The sequence below is a fragment of the Asterias amurensis genome, chromosome 4 (genome assembly GCF_032118995.1).
Source record: "Asterias amurensis chromosome 4, ASM3211899v1".
NCBI classification, from domain to species: domain Eukaryota; kingdom Metazoa; phylum Echinodermata; class Asteroidea; order Forcipulatida; family Asteriidae; genus Asterias; species Asterias amurensis.
In genome coordinates this window covers 10,736,782-10,756,222 of record NC_092651.1, presented here as the reverse complement: position 1 = coordinate 10,756,222, position 19,441 = coordinate 10,736,782, and the positions used below count along the sequence as shown (strand labels likewise).

Below are 19,441 nucleotides of genomic sequence, written 5' to 3'. Positions count from 1 at the left end.
TTTGCCGAAGAACCTATATCGATGCCTTTCCCCGGTTTGACGCTTCTAAAGTTCTGCATGCGTCATCATCTTCACAACACACAGCGTTCCCTGCGGTTATTTTGCCGTAAACACCACCGCCAGATCAGACTACATACTGGGGCTATATGGGTGATGATATCGCGCAGGAATGTTCATTGATCATAATATAGCTATTTTTGTGATGGGGACTTTCGCATTGTATTACGCATTATGTTTATTTCTCCTGTCAGTGACCAGCAAAAAAGGGTTGTTTTCATTGAAACTTTTTATGGCATGATTAATGACGGAAATAAGTGTCCGGGGTGAGAGGTGGAAATAACCATCGGGTGGCATTTTGACCCTGGTCGATGGGGTGGGCGGGGTCGTGCGCGTAAGGTGGTAAGGTGCCTGTCACCCAAAGTGGGGATTATTTCAACTAATTTATGACGTTCAAATTGTATAAATTGTCTCGAGTTGCCACCCTATACTGACGTCATTTCCCTCTTGACAATGTGTCCCTCTCGACCTATGCAACAGCTGGCCCTGTGGGGTGTGATCATGTGTAAAAATATTATCCCAATTTTGATGACCATAATATAAAAAAGGCTTACTCGATATTAGTCTCACTGGGATGGGATTCCCCTAAAGTTTTAAATAAACAAAGCTAATAAAACAGCAAGCTTGTCCTCGATTTTATCTAGGCCTTTCCATCATTTATGGAGTGATTATCAAGAAAGAAGCACCTATAAGTAAAACAAAAAGAACGCAGGGACTTTTTGCGAACAATAAAAACCGTTATAGTCGGGAACAATAATCGTTATCACCCACTTAAAAATTACGAGGGGGTGGATTTACGCTTAAGTGGGTTTTCATTTATGACCGTGTACTTCGCGTCAATTTTATTGGGGGCAGTTCCAGTGTGAAATAATATACAAAATACATGTCTGTAGCATAAATTAAATTTTCTAATAAATATATTTTAATTTGACTTGCGTGTGAGTTGGGAAATAAAGTTAAAGAATGTTTTAACACACAATTAGAAAAGGTTTCATCTATACGCGTTGTTTACATTCTCTGGTGTGGGGCCGACCGCATACACACCGTATTATGAAAATGGCGACCCGCTCGCATGGCATTACAGAAACGGTTGGAGGTGCATGAGTCACCTTGTCTTGTGTGTCATACCAAGACGGTAGGGAATTCTCCCCTGAACTACAGAACAAGCTCAAGTACACGCCGGTGACGGCCAAAAGGTTCAGTATGTCCCAGCCTGTACGCCTAGGTACAACCAAAAAAGCACTGTCCTTGGACAGTGGTTTGGGTACGGGAGTAGTTGGTAAACAACAACATCAGCAGGCTCAGCCGCCGAGTCATCAGGGTGCTATACACGCCGCACCGGATAGAACTCTGTCCGTGGACAGTACACGCAATAAAAATCTCACGGGTGATAACGCAGAGAAGCTTTATAGCACTTGTCACATTGTACCTGAACCTTTTACAATCAGTGAAGAAGAGATGCCAGTAGCACTCACTCCTTCACCGGACTCGGGTAGCAACAATAATGCCACAACATCATCTTGTACAACTTCATTTTCAAACACATCAGTTGTGAATCTGGAGGAGAGTGATGATGGCATCATGGATGGTAGCATCTTAGATCCGAGCAAAGTGAAGATGCGCACATCCTTGGAGATAAGCCCCAGAGATAGACGGAGCAAGATGCTGGATCTCCACCCAGTCATCGTGACGGGTGGTAGGGATGTGATCGATGGAAATGCCAAAGCTTTCTTTAAGATGAAGTATTACGGGAATGTGCAATTGGATCGACGTATCACTCAGCCGATGCTGCCATGGATTCTAGCCGATAAGCTGCGTCGAGCGAGGAGAGATGTCCAAAACATCTTCCTGCAGGTGTCGTCGAGGGGAGTACTAGGCATTTCAGAGAGTAAAGGCTCAATCGTCTTTGAGCATTTTCCGCAGAATATTACACGTTTCTCGCGGGGCCACAACAAGAAATGTTTTGCGTATCTATGGAGATCTGAGAGTGATTCTAACTTCACATGTTTTGTCTTTGAAACATCTGATCCAGATGTGGTAAGAAATAGTAAACATCGTCTTTAGTTATTATAAAATTACTGTCTTCCCTGCATACAGTACAGGAAGTTTGTTATGGCTGAAATAAATAAAAAAAATTCTAGTCAGTGTGTTCTACACATTTGCTGTGATTTTAAATTATGGTGTCTGAAAATTGCTCCTTTTGCCAACTAACAAAAACAGACTTACTTAATTTATATAATGGTGCGGTCTTATGCCAAAATGGAAAATATATCGTTGTTTGGGTCTTATGGACCCACAGTGTGGCTAAATGTGAACCACACTAGTGGGGCTAAGCTTCCTTCCACGTTACACAGTAGAAAAAGTGTTTTAATAGAATTAATTGTTCTGTGTTATTCCTGTTGACTGAAGATTTACAAATTGTGCATTCTTACGCTATAGGGATAGAACTTAAATCACTTTATCATGTCAGGATTTGAAGTTCTGCATGCCACTTGATATAATTTTATTACAGCCAAAGTCTACATGCAATGGGCCCTCATTAGGGGATAAAACAAGTTTTCATGTTGGGGAAGGGGGAGGGTAGTGGTAAAGAAAAAGATTGCTCCAGCCCAGTTTCTAGCCTATTATTACAGGTAAATGGTTGTATTCGGTGCATACAATGAGTGTCTGCCAATCAGTGCTTTAACTAGTCTGCTTAATTAAATTAATATTTATTGTTTATAACTGCCTCTGCACTTGATGTATTTGGTCAACATATTTTCAAAGAATTTGGAGGGAATATTCCTTCTAAAGTCTTTAAATGGCAAGTGTGCAGCAAGGATTGAGGGTGATGTTCATGAATCAAGTATGGTGGGCAGTACCCGGAAGAGTGGTTTTTAATTGTTCTAATTGGGAACACGGCTTTAATTGACAGCCGTGTATATGTAGCCTACTTCTGACATGGCCTAAAAGATACAAAGTACGGCCAACTCTTGTCTGAAAGCACTTTAAACTTTAGTTGCAATAGCGCTGCGTAGCCCTCCTGCCGACGGCGAACCCTCCGGCTCCGCCGTCGGCAGGAGGGTTACGTTATCGCAACTATTTAAACTTGAGTGTGACACAAGTTTTTATGTGCACACCGTCACCGTGTATGAAGAAGAATTTATGTTTTTCACTGAAAGTCAATACTACTTTTTGTTTACACTGTGCTTTCAAAACTACATTTGCTTGTTTGGTGTACATGTACAGTAAATGCAGAATATCTAACTTGTTAAAGGTTGTTGTTAAAAGGAAGTGCTTCCTTGATTAGGTTGTAGTATGTAGAACAGTGTTCTGTTGAATAACACAAAGTAATCAATTTTCTGCAGGTGCATCAGGTTGCTGTAAATGTACGCGATGCATCCAAGGAAGCCATGAAGTACAATCTCGTCAGTGAGGAAGAGAAAGCTGGAGTTGAGGCCATTGAGAACATACGCATCAACAATGCAACCATGTTTGAGGTGCTGTACTGCGGACGGGTCACCGTCTCGCACAAGCGCGCCCCGCCCACCCTCATCGACGACACCATTGAGAAATTCAATGTACACGAAATCGAAACCAAAAAGAAGAAATTGGCCGTGACGCGTAAACGTCATTTCTCCAGCGGAGATCAGAATGGAATAATATCGCCGAGCAGTGATGATGCGTCTATGGCCACAGCCTCGGTAGACACCGACAGACTGAGTATGGAGGACACTGCATCATCAGTCAGCTCTGAGTCTATTACCTCGTCCCCTCTCAATCCAGATGCTGATGGGGACAGCATTGGTAGCCGCTCCAGCCAGAAAGACATGGCCAATGTCCTGTTGTCGCCAGTTACTAGGGACAGAGTAAGTTCGGCCGGGGCTGGAAGTCTGAAACATCTGGACGGAGGATATGGAGATACTTTATCCTCGGCTTCGTCAACGACCTCCACGACTTCAGCAGAGACTAAAGTGCTAACAAGTGGACATAATCGCACAATGCTCTTCCAGATTGGCAAGACAATGCTGACTCTCATTAGCCCAGACAAGAAATCCTTCATGCTCACTAAGAAGTTCAACGACATCTCCTTTTGCTCACAGGTGAGTTTCAAATACTTGATATTGTTCTGGTGTGTTGTTTAAGAATGCAGACAATCAATTGGTAATAATCGAATACCAGTATTCAGCGTATGCGTAACTTTTTGAAACAGAAAGGGCACCGAGGCATTTTCTCTCTTTGGTAAAGGGCACCCAATGAGGAGATTTAAAATTTCTACCGCCAGAGCGTAGGCCTATAAAGGGCACGAAGGCAGTGACCAGGCCGGGGCATGAAGGCGATCCTTCGTTACCTCTGTGAAGTATCCAGGCCTGAGTATTTGCACTTTGAGTGACCCATCCATAAAACAACAAACCTAAGAATGTTAAAGTCAACTGGCTATGCGATTTTGTGAAAAATGTTTGGGGAAAAAACTAATACTAACACTGTTTTCAATCGTCAGGTTTTTGCTGCGAGATCAAAACAAATTGTTTTACTTATTTCTCAAAACTAGAGAATTTCAGGCAATGGAAGTTTTTAACCATACCATCTTTTACCATGCCGTGCAATTGGGCAAATTTATAGCTTACAATGTACATGTGTAGTCTATACTACAATGTAATGTACATTTACGCATACTGTCCTTTTTTATTATACATAGATGGGTTTATTTTTTAGTTCAATGTCCAAAGTGCGTGTGGTCATTCTTCTGAGAAAACCATTACTGTTCAAATCAGAATTCATTAGATTTGTTAAGATTCGTGCTTATTTCGCACTAACCATAATAATTTGGTTTGGTTGATCAGTATGTGGATAGTTCCTAAATGGTTAAAATGTGTTGTAGGGTAACATGTGATTGTTAATCAACCTAATTATAGTTCATGAATTTCCAGTGCGAACAGATGTAGTTCTTGCGTACGTGCTGGTGCACACATGGTGTTTTTTCCCCTCCCTTCTGACATGGACATTGGTGTTATAAGTAATGTGCCTGAACCATTGCTCACTCAACCATAGTTGCTTTGCATTCACATTAGTCAGAGTGATCTGTGAGTTTCTCATTCTAAGTAACGCCATAAACCACATTCATGTTTGTATTCTAAAGTGTCTATAGGTCTATAGTGTAAGGCCATGCATTGTATGTTAATTGGCTGAGCTTTTGTGTTTGAATGTGAATTCTCCCCTGCTTTGTCTGTGACTGTCGGATGAATATATCCTGACAAAATTGTTTTTGAAGGAAATAAAAATTAACTTGAAATTGAAAAAAGAAAAGAAACCGCAACAACAGTTTGCAAGTGCTGGCTTTGGGTACGGAAAACTGAACTTTAAATGTACATTGTGTCATTGATATGGTGAGTTTATTGCCATCCTTCAAAATCAACCATTGTGTTTTAAGAGTCCCTGCCTGTAAGAGTGTACCAAGTGGTGATTCATGGGTTCTCAGATCTTCTTCTAAAAAATTAGAGTGATACATCATCATACCAAACGAATAAATCCAAAATTTTAGTTTGCTGACGCTTTCGGTTTTGGAGTTACCAGTTATCAAAGTTTGGGCCAAAAAGCCCTCGAGAAACGAATAGTACATTCCCTGTAAACACAAAAATGTGCGCCAAGGTCATCCCAACAAAAGTAAAACATTTTTTGAAACCTCCAGTTGGGCTTATAACAAAAGTAAAAAAAAAAAATTGGGATCTCGTTGGCGCATCATGTTACGCGCACCTGAACCTTTGACGAACAGTGCCCTCGTGCCATTTTCAACGCCTCATAACTCAGCGCGCCTATAAGTTCCCATGAATTAAACAAGTTCAAATGAAAGAGCTTGCATCCCTAAAACAAATTTAAGTGCAAAGTGCGTGGGATCTCGTTGGCGCAGAGAGATAATAGAGGTCAAAGTTCAAATTTTACCAATATATTGCGTTTTTGCACCTCCGTAACTTCGCGCGCCAAAAAAAAAAAATTGTTTTTATGGCAACTGGGTATTGGAACAGTTTTCATCTAATGACAAATGAAAAAAGAATCTTGGGATCTCTGCATCTTGCATGTCAAAAGATTTTTTGAAAATTTTCTAAAGTATTGTCATTCCACACATTTTGGCCTAAATTGGGACAACATTCACTTTTTTCATCACTGTAAGTATCTGTGCCAACAAGATCCCATCAATGTTTTCTTGTATTTGGTTAAGTTGAGTGTTCCTAAACAGATTTCAATTGAAAAATAATTGGGATCATGTTGGCCCACCAATATAACAAAGGTCAAAGGTCATATGAAACTACACTACTGCCTATTTCGGGCAATTTTACGTTGTCTAGAAATCCACGCGCCAATATGATCCCATTAAATTGTCTGCATTTTATGATTATATAGATTCTCAGCAACACATAAAAAGCAAAAAGCTAATGGGATTTGAGTGGCGCTAACAAATATTACAGATCAAAAGTTTGCAATACATGCCTACACACATTGTACTTATGCATTGCTGTGGCAACCGAAAGTGAGAAATATCCCCCAATTTGAAAATGTTGGCAAACCATGAAGGGGATAGGTCTCCAAAACGAATTTTGGTCAAGAGATAGACTGGACTTGTTTTTACAAATGGTGTTAGTTTAATGTTGGTGGGTAACTGTTGCCAAGGTCAAAGGTTACACAGAATATGGGTGTTTTTTATATTTCTGTCAAGAGCCAACTTCAGAGCCTTTTCAAGATTTTATTTAAAGAACAAGGGCTCTATCCTTTCAGTTTGGGACAGCCACTTATAATATCTAGGCACATATGGTTGTCCCAAATTAATTATAGAGCCCTTCCTTATTTGATAAAATGTTGTCAGGGCTTCGAAGTTGGCTCTCCACAGAAAATGAATTACAAAACACCAATATTTTCTGTGGAGAGCCAACTTCAAAGCCATGTCATCATTTTATCAAATGAACAAGGGCTCTATAATTAATTTGGGACAATCACATGTGCCTAGATATTATAAGTGGTTTTCCCCAACATAAAGGATAGAGCCCTTGTTCATTAAATAAAATCTTGAAAAGGCTCTGAAGTTGGCTCTTGACAGAAAATATCAAAAACAGCCATATTCTTTGTAACCTTTGACCTTGGCAACAGTTACCCACCAACATTAAACTAACACCATTTGTAAAAACAAGTCCAGTCTATCTCTTGACCAAAATTCACTTTGGAGACCTATCCCCTTCATGGTTTGCCAACATTTTCAAATTGGGGGATATTTCTCACTTTCGGTTGCCACAGCAATGCATAAGTATAGGCATGTATTGCGAACTTTTGATCTGTAATATTTGTTAGCGCCACTCAAATCCCATTTGATTTTTGCTTTTTATTTGTTGCTGAGAATCTATATAATCATAAAATGCGGACAACTTAATGGGATCATATTGGCGCGTGGATTTCTAGACGACGCAAAATCGCCCAAAATAGGCAGTAGTGTAGTTTCATATGACCTTTGACCTTTGTTATATTCGTGGGCCAACATGATCTCAATTATTTTTCAATTGAATTCTGTTAAGGAACACTCAACTTAACCAAATACAAGAAAAAATTGATGGGATCTTGTTTGGCACAGATACTTACAGTGATGAGAAAAGTGAATGTTGTCCCAATTTAGGCAAAAATGTGTGAAATGGCAATACTTTAGAAAATTTAAAAAAAATCTTTTGACATGCAAGATGCAGAGATCCCAAGATTCTTTTTCCACTTGTCATTAGATGAAAACTGTTCCAATACCCAGTTGCAATAAAAACAATTTGTTGTTGTTGGCGCGCGAAGTTACGGAGGTGCGAAAACGCAATATATTGGTAAAATATGAACTTTGACCTCTATTATCTCTCTGCGCCAACGAGATCCCACGCACTTTGCACTTAAATTTGTTTTAGGGATGCAAGCTCTTTCATTTGAACTTGTTTAATTCATGGGATCCTATAGGCGCGCTGAGTTATGAGGCGTTGAAAATGGCACGAGGGCACTGTTCGTCAAAGGTTCAGGTGCGCGTAACATGACGCGCCAACGAGATCCCAACTTTTTTTTTTTACTATTGATATAAGCCCAACTGGAGGTTTCAAAAAATGTTTTACTTTTTTTGGGATGACCTTGGCGCTGGTTTTTGTGTTTACAGGGAATGTACTATTCGTTTCTCGAGGGCTTTTTGGCCCAAACTTTGATAACTGGTAACTCCAAAACCGAAAGCGTCAGCAAACTAAAATTTTGGATTTATTCGTTTGGTATGATGGTGTATCACTCTAATTTTTTGGAAGAAGATCTGCGAACCCATAAATCACACCCCCCCCTAATTTGGTACATTCTTACAGGCAGGGACTCTTAAACCATAGAGCAAGGACCACTGGTCATTGCTGTATGAAAACATTTGAATATGTGACCAACTAGAGTATGGGTACAATGGCTTACCTATGGGGTATTTAGACAACCATCAGGCCTTCATTTTAAAGGAGCGCGATCGCGCTCGCGCTCCTCCGCGCTCCTTAAAATTTTTAAGGAGAGCAAAAAAAAGCGCTCCTTACAATTTCAACAAGAGCATTTTTTTTCAAAACGCAAATTGTTGAAAAAAGTAAGCGGCTTAAGTCTGAGAGTTGGAGGTGGCAACATTTAAAGAACTCACGCTTTTCTTTTTTGTTTCCCCTCGATTGTTGAAAATAAGCTAGCTGCTGCTTGATGTTGTTAATTGAAAGTGGTAAACGAGCCCTATTCAAGTACATGTATGTTTTGACTGTGTGTGCGTGCCCGCATGCCTGATGTTTACCGCAGCCGGTCACACAAACGGAACTGAGTGGGTCGCGCGAGCGGGTCTTAGAATATCACACAGGCGGCAAGAGCCCTCTGTGGTTAGATAACAGTCTCGGCACCAAAAATACACGCTCGTGATTGGTGAAGTATTTTTGCCAAAGAATTGGCCGCCCTGCTAAATCTATTGGCCGCCCTGCCCAAAAAAGTACAAAGAGACTATTTTTAGGCTGCATTTACTAAGATCAAACGAGTACCTGACAAGCCAGAGCCGACTTCAAAATTATAGCATCACAAATGCGATCGTAAACAAACTTTAAAACACGATGTACACACGGCCACATGGTTCGTATTTATATGCCGAGTGGATTATGCATCAACCAACCATGCACACACACCACGCTCACCATCAACGATGGGAATACCCACTGCATGCATTGTGCATGAACAGTCCGCACGCTGTGATTGGCCGTTGATATACTCCAACACAACACGCACGTTCACAAACCGAGAAAGAATTACCACACAGTGCTGCACGCATGTACATAATGGTACAATGTACAGCCTCGAAGCATGTTCAAACATGTCAACTTTCGCCCATTGAGGGCGTGCGCGATGCGGGGCAAAGTTCATCGATCATTGAATCTCGATTATTTTATTACAAACGAAGTTCTTAACGACGGAACCGCTAATCACTAATTCATGGAAATGGTTTTGAATGGAAAAAGTAGTATTTAGGGCCATAATTTGGGGATAACATCGTCCAAAAATGTGGGTTTTGATTTTTTTTTCCGTTTTGAAAATTACACACGAAGACCGTCCGATCATGGTCCGATCACCCGCTTTCTAAATTCTGACGTGCGGCATGCCGATCATCCCTTTGAGAATATTTATTGGCGCGGCGCACAAAGCAAAATGTATAACACATTGTAGTTTTGATTTAGTTTTTAAAATAAGGTTGTTCCAACCGAAATGGATGCCCATCAATAGGTAGGTAGCGCCGTCGTAATACATTATTTTAAGAAAATGGTTTTCTCAAGCATTTGTTGATTTCACGTCCGCTGACGTCATATCAAAATGGGCGCCATTTGATTACGTCATATTGACGGGCGCCATTTTGATTACGTCATGCCGCCCTCCTAAAAAAAAGTCTGTGGAGAACATGTATTTTTGTAATAGATAAAATGCCAAAGAGTTGGGGGAGGGATCTCCGGCCGCTTGGCTGGACGCCGATGTTCATGTTCCAAACAAAAAGTGGGAAGGGGGTGGGGAATCTCCGGCCGCTTGGCTGGACATGACCGGTGTTTTTATTAAAGGCATAGACCCCTTAGTTGGCATTTTGAGTAACTACAGATAGTGTCCAGGGCCTTTAAACTTGCGTTTTGTTAGCGAGAGCAAATCACTCTCCTTAATTCATTGTTTTGATTTAAGGAGAGCGATTTTAAAATCGCTCTCCTTAATTTACCTTTTGATTTAAGGAGAGCAATGCACAGCTCTCCTCAGATTTATTAAAATGAAGGCCTGAACCATGATTTGACGAATATCGAGTCTGCTGAGCGCATTTTCTGTCAAGTATCAAGTATGACCTTGTGTGTAGTGGGTTATTTTCAATATTGAGTGTATGGACTTTGAGTGTGAGTACTTTGCTAGCTGAGTACAAAAATTGAGTAAAAGTACCATCAAAATGGTACTCGAGTAGTTGACCAGTGGGCCTACAATTGCAGAGTACAGTATTTTATACTGTAAATTAGACCAATTGTTTTTGTTTGCAGCCATCACCCTGCAGTTCGTTGTGTTTTTATAAGGGGAATTCTTTTTTTATTGTACCAGATTTATTATTTAAAAAAAAATCTTGCTTAATTTTATATACTGACTTTTTATTATGGCAAAAAGACATTTATTTGAGGGAGTTTCATCTTTTTTTTAAAAGCTTTTCTATTTTATTTGGACTGACTTTTGGAATTTGTAAGGCTCCTGCCTCTATGATGAGTCAGGGTATACTTCTTTCAAGTTTCAACAAGGTTAATTACACAGGAATCACAACGGTCTGAAGACGGAATAATCTATCAATTCTGCTCACTATTGAGCCGGGGTATGTACTGAGCCAAGACAGTCAATAAAGAACAGCCTAAACAAGCGCGCAACACTTCAGACTCCTTCCTACTATTTGACATTACTGTAATTTGATCCCACATCCTCCCCCAACAGGAAGGGTAGGCTAGGCAATTCCTCTGCACAATGTAGATCATATCACATTCTGGAACTGCTGTGCAGCGGGCCGGCGTCAACGCATGCTATCTAAGATTAATTGTAATATTCAGAGTAATTCTTTATAACAGTAGTTACTGCCTTGAAGCCTGTGGCTGCTGTCTGGGGCTTTAATTTAGTGAGAGGCAGTGACGTAGTCTTTGGACAATACACGTAAGAGGAATTTGCGTTGGAGATACGCGGGCACTCTGTGCAAACGTGATAAATATTGCTTACAAGTGCTTAAAAACAGGGGGACTCCAATTGTGTTACTATCCAAATATGGAAGTGTGGTGTTCGTCATGCCTTTTCAGCTGGCAAGATTTCCCATCCGCGTTTTTATAATTTGGTCAGCAGTGAAACATTGATCTTTTGAGGTTGAATTTGAAATCGTTTGTGGTTGGTTTGATAATGGTACTTTTGACAATTTTGTTTAGTTTCAACTAGACAGTATTTTTGTAGTTTGATTTATTAGGTACTGTGGAAAATTTGGTGGTTCTTAGATGAGCCAAATTTGGCAGATTTTGTAAAGTTTATAAGCTATAAGTTTTTGTTTGCGGTTTGAAAAGTTAAAAGCAGTTTATCGTTTCTGATGAAAAACAAGTAGGCATTTTGTAAATTTAAGCACTATTTTGCATGCTTTCTGAGTTTTACAGGAAAAATCTTTGCAGGCATTCTTGTTCCTAATCCGGGAAAAAACCCAGAAAAGAACAAAAGATAGAAAGAAAAACAGACACGTGCAAGGAGACCTCCAAAGATGGTTTCGGATATGAAATTTGTCCATGTGTTTCTACATTTTTTTATATCATGTTTCATAATATGTAAACATCTTAAAACTATGCAGTAGTTACTCTGTTATTTTCACTTACTTATCATGCTTTTCAACAAAACATTTGAAAACATTGTGCATGTTGTTCATGTAAACAAAATGTTGTCAGACAGCTAGACTAGAGGTTCAATATTACTTGAAGTAACACAGTCTTGTTTTATCAAGATTTCAAGATCTGCAATCCCGGTTTGGCTGCCCCTTTTTATTTGTTTTTATATATAAATTTCTCACTCAACTGAGCACAAAATGAGCTCCTACCTAGGCATATATGTTGATCTTGTAGTTCTATAAACCACATTACATGACTGAAGGATGAAGCAGCAATACGTTTCATTTTTGTTTGCACAGGTCAAATTTGACTTGTTTATTTTAGCGCAGTTAAATTTCTCATCAGGTTTACTGAGAATAACGACAAATTATGCTTGGCAAAGCAAACTCTGCAATGCCAATGTGTAGTGTGGACTTCCAGACATTGACATTGGTTCTGAATCCAGAAGAACAACATGTGTTTTTTACATCAGTGTTTTCAGAAAGTTGCATAAAGGACCTTTTGTGCAACTTGGACAATGGTCTTTTACAATCTTTCAAAGAATAATAACTTTGTTTCAAGATTGATTTGACAGCATTCCATGTACTTTTCCATCTGTCTAATTTGCTAGTAGTGGTAGTCAAAACTTTTTGTTGTTGTATTATTTCTTTCTTGCCATGGGTCCATAATGTTGAGATGAAATCGGACCCTGTGTGTATGCATGTTACAGATTCATTTCATAGACTTTTCTGCCCAGGGCCCAATTTCATGGAGCTGCTAAGCACATGCTTAGCATGAAATTTCTTCCTTGAACAAAAACAGGATTACCAACCAAATTTCCATTTCTTGCATATATCGCTTATTACAGGTGTTTAGCTATTGTTTGCTTATCCTAAAAATCATGTGGAAATTTGTTTGGTAATCCTGTTTTTATCAAGGCAACAATTTCATGCTATGCAAATTTTTGTGCTTAGCAGCTCTATGAAATTGGGCTGTTTGGAATGGTGCCACCAATGTCCCCCAGCCATTCTGATATTGATTGAGAAAGTCCTTTTCCTTATAAAATGAAGAATAATAATATCTGAAGGCATGTTACCATTGATTAGTTGGACAAACTCAATCGGGGTATTTTATTGTCTTTCTGGGATGAGACTTTGAAACTACAAATCATCAAAAAGAAACATTTAACTTAATATTTATCTGCTGATATTTTGGATTTCAAAATCATTGAAGGTTACAATTACATTGGCATTACATGTGTACCGCCTACGTTTCCTGCAATATACAAACAAGGTCCCTTCCTTTTGGCACAATTGACTTCCTTGTTACGCAGAATTTTGCCAAACAAAAAGGTTAAGTTTTCCTTAAACTTTGGGTTAAAATCCTAGAACTATCCCGACCCATCGAAATCAAACTTCTGTGTTTGATTCTGCATTTGGCCCGTTTTAAATTTTGGACACCCTGTAGTGTTTTTACATTATTGATGTTGAACAATTGTATACCCGGGTTTTAGATTTCCAGTAAATTTAGACCCTTTTACCAAAATCTTGCTGATAAATGCACAGTAGTATATTGGGGCCAAGCATTATCTCAATTTTTAAGAGTAAAAATACTTTGGTGTTTTTGTAAAGTCCTTGATTTTGTCAGACTTGAGAAAGGATCCTAGTATTTATCACTCTCTGAATGGGATTTTAGGGTTAATTTTTATGGAAAGTTATTTAAAAGAGCAGAAAAGACACTCTAGCTAAACCAGCTTGTATGCCATTGATAACTTGTTTGTTTTCAAATGCACATTTTAAATTAAGCTGGACCCCATTAAAAACTTATGTGCCTAGCATAATGCCTTGGGGAATTTTGCAGAATGGAAATCCACACTAAGCCGCAGTCATGGCCACTGTGTGATGAAACAGTACACAGAAGATGTAAAGATGAGACCATCTATAGGCCAATTTATCTCAACGCTTTAGTCAGCACTTAACACCCGCCTGGCCCATCTTGCATTACCCTGTGCAGGGTTTCAGAGTGACACGTTTATCAAGAACCAAAGCATTCATTTAAAAATAGCAACTGATCAATTGTCCAAGTTGTAAAAAAGCTAAGTTCTTACAAGACACTCACTGCTTGTTCACAACATTAGAGGGCCGAGAACTAATTTTCGTACTAATTCACTGCCCAGTTCAACCATACAAAAACAAATTACAAAAGAAATGCCACAATAAAACCTTTCAGTACAAATGATATTGAAATAGCAGCACTTTTCATTTTATGCAACACTTTATTTCTTCAACATCATTTCTCTTTTTAGAATAAGTACATGTATGTGCACATTATAAGTACATTTAGGTTGCATGTAAGTGTCAAAAATTTAAATTGAAGTGATGCACACCTGCTGTTACTTTAATTATAATGAAAGTTCTCAAGAAAAAATCCCAGCGGGGCTCCCTGTATCCTTAACATCCCAATTTTACATACAATGTAGGCCCTATAGATGCCACCTTGATACTGTCCCTACCTAAATGGAATGTCATGGATCTACCTCCATGGATGAATAATGTCTCTCAAAAAGAACCCAAACATTTGACTTTCAGTTAAAGGCAAAGTAGACCTTTGGATTTTGGAAGCGTTAGATTATTTTACTCACTGTATAAATGTAGACATTATTATAGCAGTAAAATTAATATCAACCGAACATTTTATTTCAAAAGTTGATTTTTAGCATTTTTTGAGATGCATGTATGGCGGAATGTGCTGAGCAGGAAGCAAAAAATCCACACTTGGAACTGTTAATTCGGAACACACAATCTGAGAAACGTTTCTGACAGAAACATTTCTTAGATTCAAATTTGTTTGCCACATTACTTCAAAGCGAAATGATTCCTTTGAAGATGCCTTTGAATGCTGACAACCAAGTTTTGTTTGCCATTAATTTTTTAGAATTAGATAACCACATCCCTTTCTAGTCTTGGTCCAGAAGTATTCATTTGAATGTTTTACATCATGTAGCTAAAACAACAGCCCTAATTAGGCCTACAACAATCTATAGCAAGATTCTGCATCTTTTGCAATTATATTTGTATGTCAGGTTTTTGTGAACAATTTACTAATTGTATGTAGTCTATACTATTATTTTTAAGTAGGTTGTGTAGAATGTTACATTACAAGTAGATGGCCTTGCTCTAGATGCTTTGAGTGTTGGTTTGATTTTTTTGCATTTTGGCAATGAATTTACCCTTGGAATGGATACAAAGTGCAAGTAGTTGGTGATGGTTGCAACAGGATCCTATAATTGGTAAAAAGGAACTTAGGGGTTTCCCCAAACTGTATTAGGTGCCCATGGGTATGTAGAAAGTCCCATGGGATTTCCCAATGCTTCACTTTGACATGTTGTAAACAATTTTGCAATAGAATTGTAAAAACCCCGAGGAATATGTTTAAAAAACGCAATACCAAGAAAATATAAGAAAAAAACCCAAGCCCAAATCGATTCAATTGGCTCATATAATAGGTCATGCCTGTTCAGGAAATAGTGTCTAGAGTCTAGCCTAACAACAAGCATTATAGCAGGTCCACAGGGGTAAATAGATTACCCCATATGGAAGGGATGACATCAAGTTGGTAAAAAAGGAAAGGGGTTTTCCTGTACTGCCCTACCTTGACTCGTACAATATGCATTTATACATGTTGTGAGCACACAAAAAAAACAAATTATTACTGAGAACGGCTATATATTGTAAAACTCCAAAACTAAACAAATGCAGCCCCCTATTATCAAATCATTTGTAAATTGTATTATGTGCTCATGGCCGCTTGCTGTTTTCAAATATGCCAACCAAAAAATTTGTCAATAATTCACCAGTTGAGACAGGCCTGAAGATAGGCGAGGAAGCCAGAGGGGAAAACAATAATTATACAATATGTACACGTATTGTAATTTGTATATTACATCAAATAAATTTTGGTCTACACTTATAAATAAGTTGTATAGGTCTACATTAAAGGAACACGTTGCCTTGGTTTGGTCGAGTGGGTCTTTGAAAAGTGTTTGTAACCGTTTGTTATAAAATGCATATATGGTTAGAAAGATGTTGTAAAAGTAGAATACAATGATTCACACAAACATGCCTCAAAATTGCACGGTTTTCCTTTTACCTCGTCGACTAACGCGGTCGGCCATTTATGAGAGTCAAATGGCCGACCGTATTAGTTCGCAAAGTAAAAGGAAAACCTCGCAATTTTGAGGCAAATTTGTGTGGATCATTCTATTCTACTTTTAAAACATCTTTTCAATTAAATGCATTTTATAACAAACGGTTACAAATGCTTTTTATAGACCAACTTGTCAGATCCAAGGCAACATGTTCCTTTAAATCAATTTTATTTCTATGTACACTAGATCCAAGGCAACATGTTCCTTTAAATCAATTTTATTTCTATGTACACTAAATCATTTTTTGTCCACGTTAATCCACATAAATAAATTTAATGTGTACACAAAAACATTATATTAAATCGATTATGTGGACATTAAATCAATTTTATGTCTACAATTATTCAAACTATGTGGGACATAAATATATGTCACCTAATAAAGTGTGTTTGAATGAAATAGGCTGCTAAAATTCTATGCAATAAACATGTTTTTATTTATTTATACAATGTAATGATTTATTTTGTTCACCTTTGTCTTGCCTACTGAAGTAAAGACATACAGGATATTGTTTGCCCTCTTTTTCTTTTCCTTGGATGCATTAAAAAAAAATCTATCAAAATTTCTGCAATACTGCATTACTTGCGACTGACTGCAAAGATCTTACCCGAAGATGTATTCATGGTTGTTTTAATCCCAACGTACACACGACTATAATATGATGAATTCATTTACCTCACCCCTTTATTCGACATATATGGCATTGTGTATGTGTTGTAGTGTTCATTTGCTTCTAGAATTTTATTCAAAGATCGCACGTACGAGGAAACGTGTCCCACCCTCAGACCTGGGGCTTTTTTGTCACCTTGGTTTAGGCTTTGTATACGGCTGTGGGCTATGTTTGATGTTGGAAACATTGTGCAAAATAAAATCTACACTCCTCTAAAATTGATGACAGAGCCCTGGCGGGGGCTGGAGCCCAAGACGAGGTTTAGGAAATTACCATGATGATTTGTTCATGAGGGCAAGACAATTAACAAGCACCGCGGTATTAATGACCAAGGGCATCCTGGCAAACTTACCCTCCATTGCCCCTATGAACAATCCTATCACAAATCCTTAATTCAATATCTAAGATTGCTTTCAAAAGCAACAGCATTCGTTCCCTGTCTCAATTTGTGTGCTGTAAAACACTTGTTTCAGGAAGTGGTTTCTGGTAACATTTTGTAAACATGAAGTAAATTGAATTGATGTTTAGCGTTCCCATAGGAAGGGGTGTCTTTGGCTTGAGACCCAGGCAACTGAATCCTGTGAAATGGTCCACTCTTAAGTACATTTTTTTGGGTGATGATGTAGGCCTTCCTCTGCACAAATATATTGGACTTAATTAAAGGGGCTGTGTCATGTTTTTTTTTGGAGGTTGGTGTTGTTGTAAGGAGAGGAGGTATGTACATTTGTACAGTTGTTTGAGCCATGCTAGAACATGGAAGCCTGTTACTTCACAGAGGCAATCATTTCTGGTCAAGCAGCCTCTGTTCCTCCATTGAGCCTTTGAGTTGTCCATTACTAAGGAAACATGCCTTCCTTTTAAAAGAACAAAATATCAGGCCTGCAATACAATGGTCATTCATAGATAAAAATGTAGAACCTTTATTGTACTGCCACTCAACATTTAGAAAATATAATTTACTAGTCGCTTCCCAACACAGGGTGGTTTAATGTGTACAACTCTCAGCGCTTCAGACTAGATTCCAAAGCCCCAGGGTCATAAATGAAATGTAAAAAGTGGTTGCTAAGGAGCTTGCTAATGTTTGCTGAACACTAAACATCCTTCTCGTTTGAAGGTGTGTACAAATCAAGGGAGTGGTATAAAGGAAGGAAAATCACCAGCAGAGACAATCTTACCCAAACAGACAATTGCACTCCCCTTGATTAAAACAGAGTTGCAATGGCAAACGCTATTGGGAAACAATTTGCTGACGTTGGGAAATAATTGACAAGTTTAGTTAATTTGGAATTGTATGTTTTTGATTGATCAAATAAACCCCAGTGAGGCTTGCTAGATTTTCACTGTGTAACCACTTCAATTCGTTTCATAAGTTAATGATCTTCAAAGTACACACATCTTCAATGTACATTACAAGTTCTGAAACTTGCTGAAAATATTAAAAGCAATTATGTCAAGAATTTGTATAAAAATTACAACCAAATGTTGACACATTCGTCAGTTCATGAAAACTGCACGATGTAATTGTGTGAAGAAAATGCATTCAGAGTCCCTGATTAGATGATACAGCACAGTGATTACTGCTTTATTATTTTAATTTGGTAATATGGTACCTGCAGCTTTTGCCTTGAATCCCTAATGAAAATTGATGGAGTGTGTAATTGCATCAATTCCCTAGGCGTGTTGAACTAAAAGCAGTTCCCTGCGCATCGGTAACCAAGAAGCGTAACAGGCGATAGGTTTTAAACCGTTTTGATTCAGACACCGGTGTATTATTGGTAGGCCTAGGGAGCTGGTAAAGCAGACCTCATGCTAAGTTAAGGGGCACCTCTATGACGGAAATTTAAATTTCTTATTATGGAACATTTCAATGGGCACATTAAGACAATGACCAAGGGCATGGAGGTGATTGCTTTCATTGGAAAGAGGTACAAGGGTCACAGTATAAAGCAAGTTGCCAAAATCTAATTGTTTTAACATGTAGGGCCTCCTCAGTCAGTTTTCATTGCCGTTAAAATCCAATGACTTTTCATGCTTAACAATTTGTTTGAAATGGTACAGTGAAATGAACGAGTCACAACCTGTGGTCTTGTTGAGGTTTTTTTATGCAATCAAGTCTTCCACTATCATTTTTGTAAAACCCAGACTATATGCAGTTTCTTCCTAGAAATGTGTAAAATCTTTCTTTTGGGAAGCAGGAGACTATGCTTGTTTTAAAATTTCTTGTAAAGCGCTGTCCTACCTCGTGTAAGAGCGCGATATAAATGTCTCTTATTATTATTATTATTTTGAGATGCTGAAGGCAGCAGACATAACGCTCCTTTTTTGCAGCTCTGAGTGTACGAGCACATGCTCAGTATTTCGACCTAGTTTTGAGCATGCGCACTTCTCGCGAGAACTGTGAAAAAGGATCGTAAAAGTCTGTCATTGCAACCCCTAATCTTGGCCGGGAATTTTCAAATGCTGAATTGTTGTAGCTCCCCTTTAAATTGATGCAATCATTGGCCAAGTGACAGAATGGCTTTGGCCATCAGATGTCACTCAATGAAGAGATTTGTTGGTGATGATATCACTGCAAGTGCTCCAGGGTGATTTCCTATAGTGTATGCTGTTCACTGTATTGCTTTCAATGGAAATTGC

The 19,441-nt window shown here is 38.6% G+C and overlaps 1 protein-coding gene across 1 annotated transcript in view; it reads left to right on the top strand.

The window, feature by feature from the left end:
- The first annotated feature begins 1,124 nt into the window (after positions 1–1,124).
- Positions 1,125–19,441, top strand: part of LOC139935873 (TBC1 domain family member 1-like) — a 69,849-nt gene continuing 51,532 nt past the window's right edge. The window contains exons 1-2 of the mRNA XM_071930486.1: positions 1,125–2,094; positions 3,405–4,139. Coding sequence (XP_071786587.1) covers positions 1,261–2,094; positions 3,405–4,139 — 1,569 coding nt within the window. The 5' untranslated portion in view covers positions 1,125–1,260. The remainder of the gene's footprint in view (positions 2,095–3,404; positions 4,140–19,441) is intronic.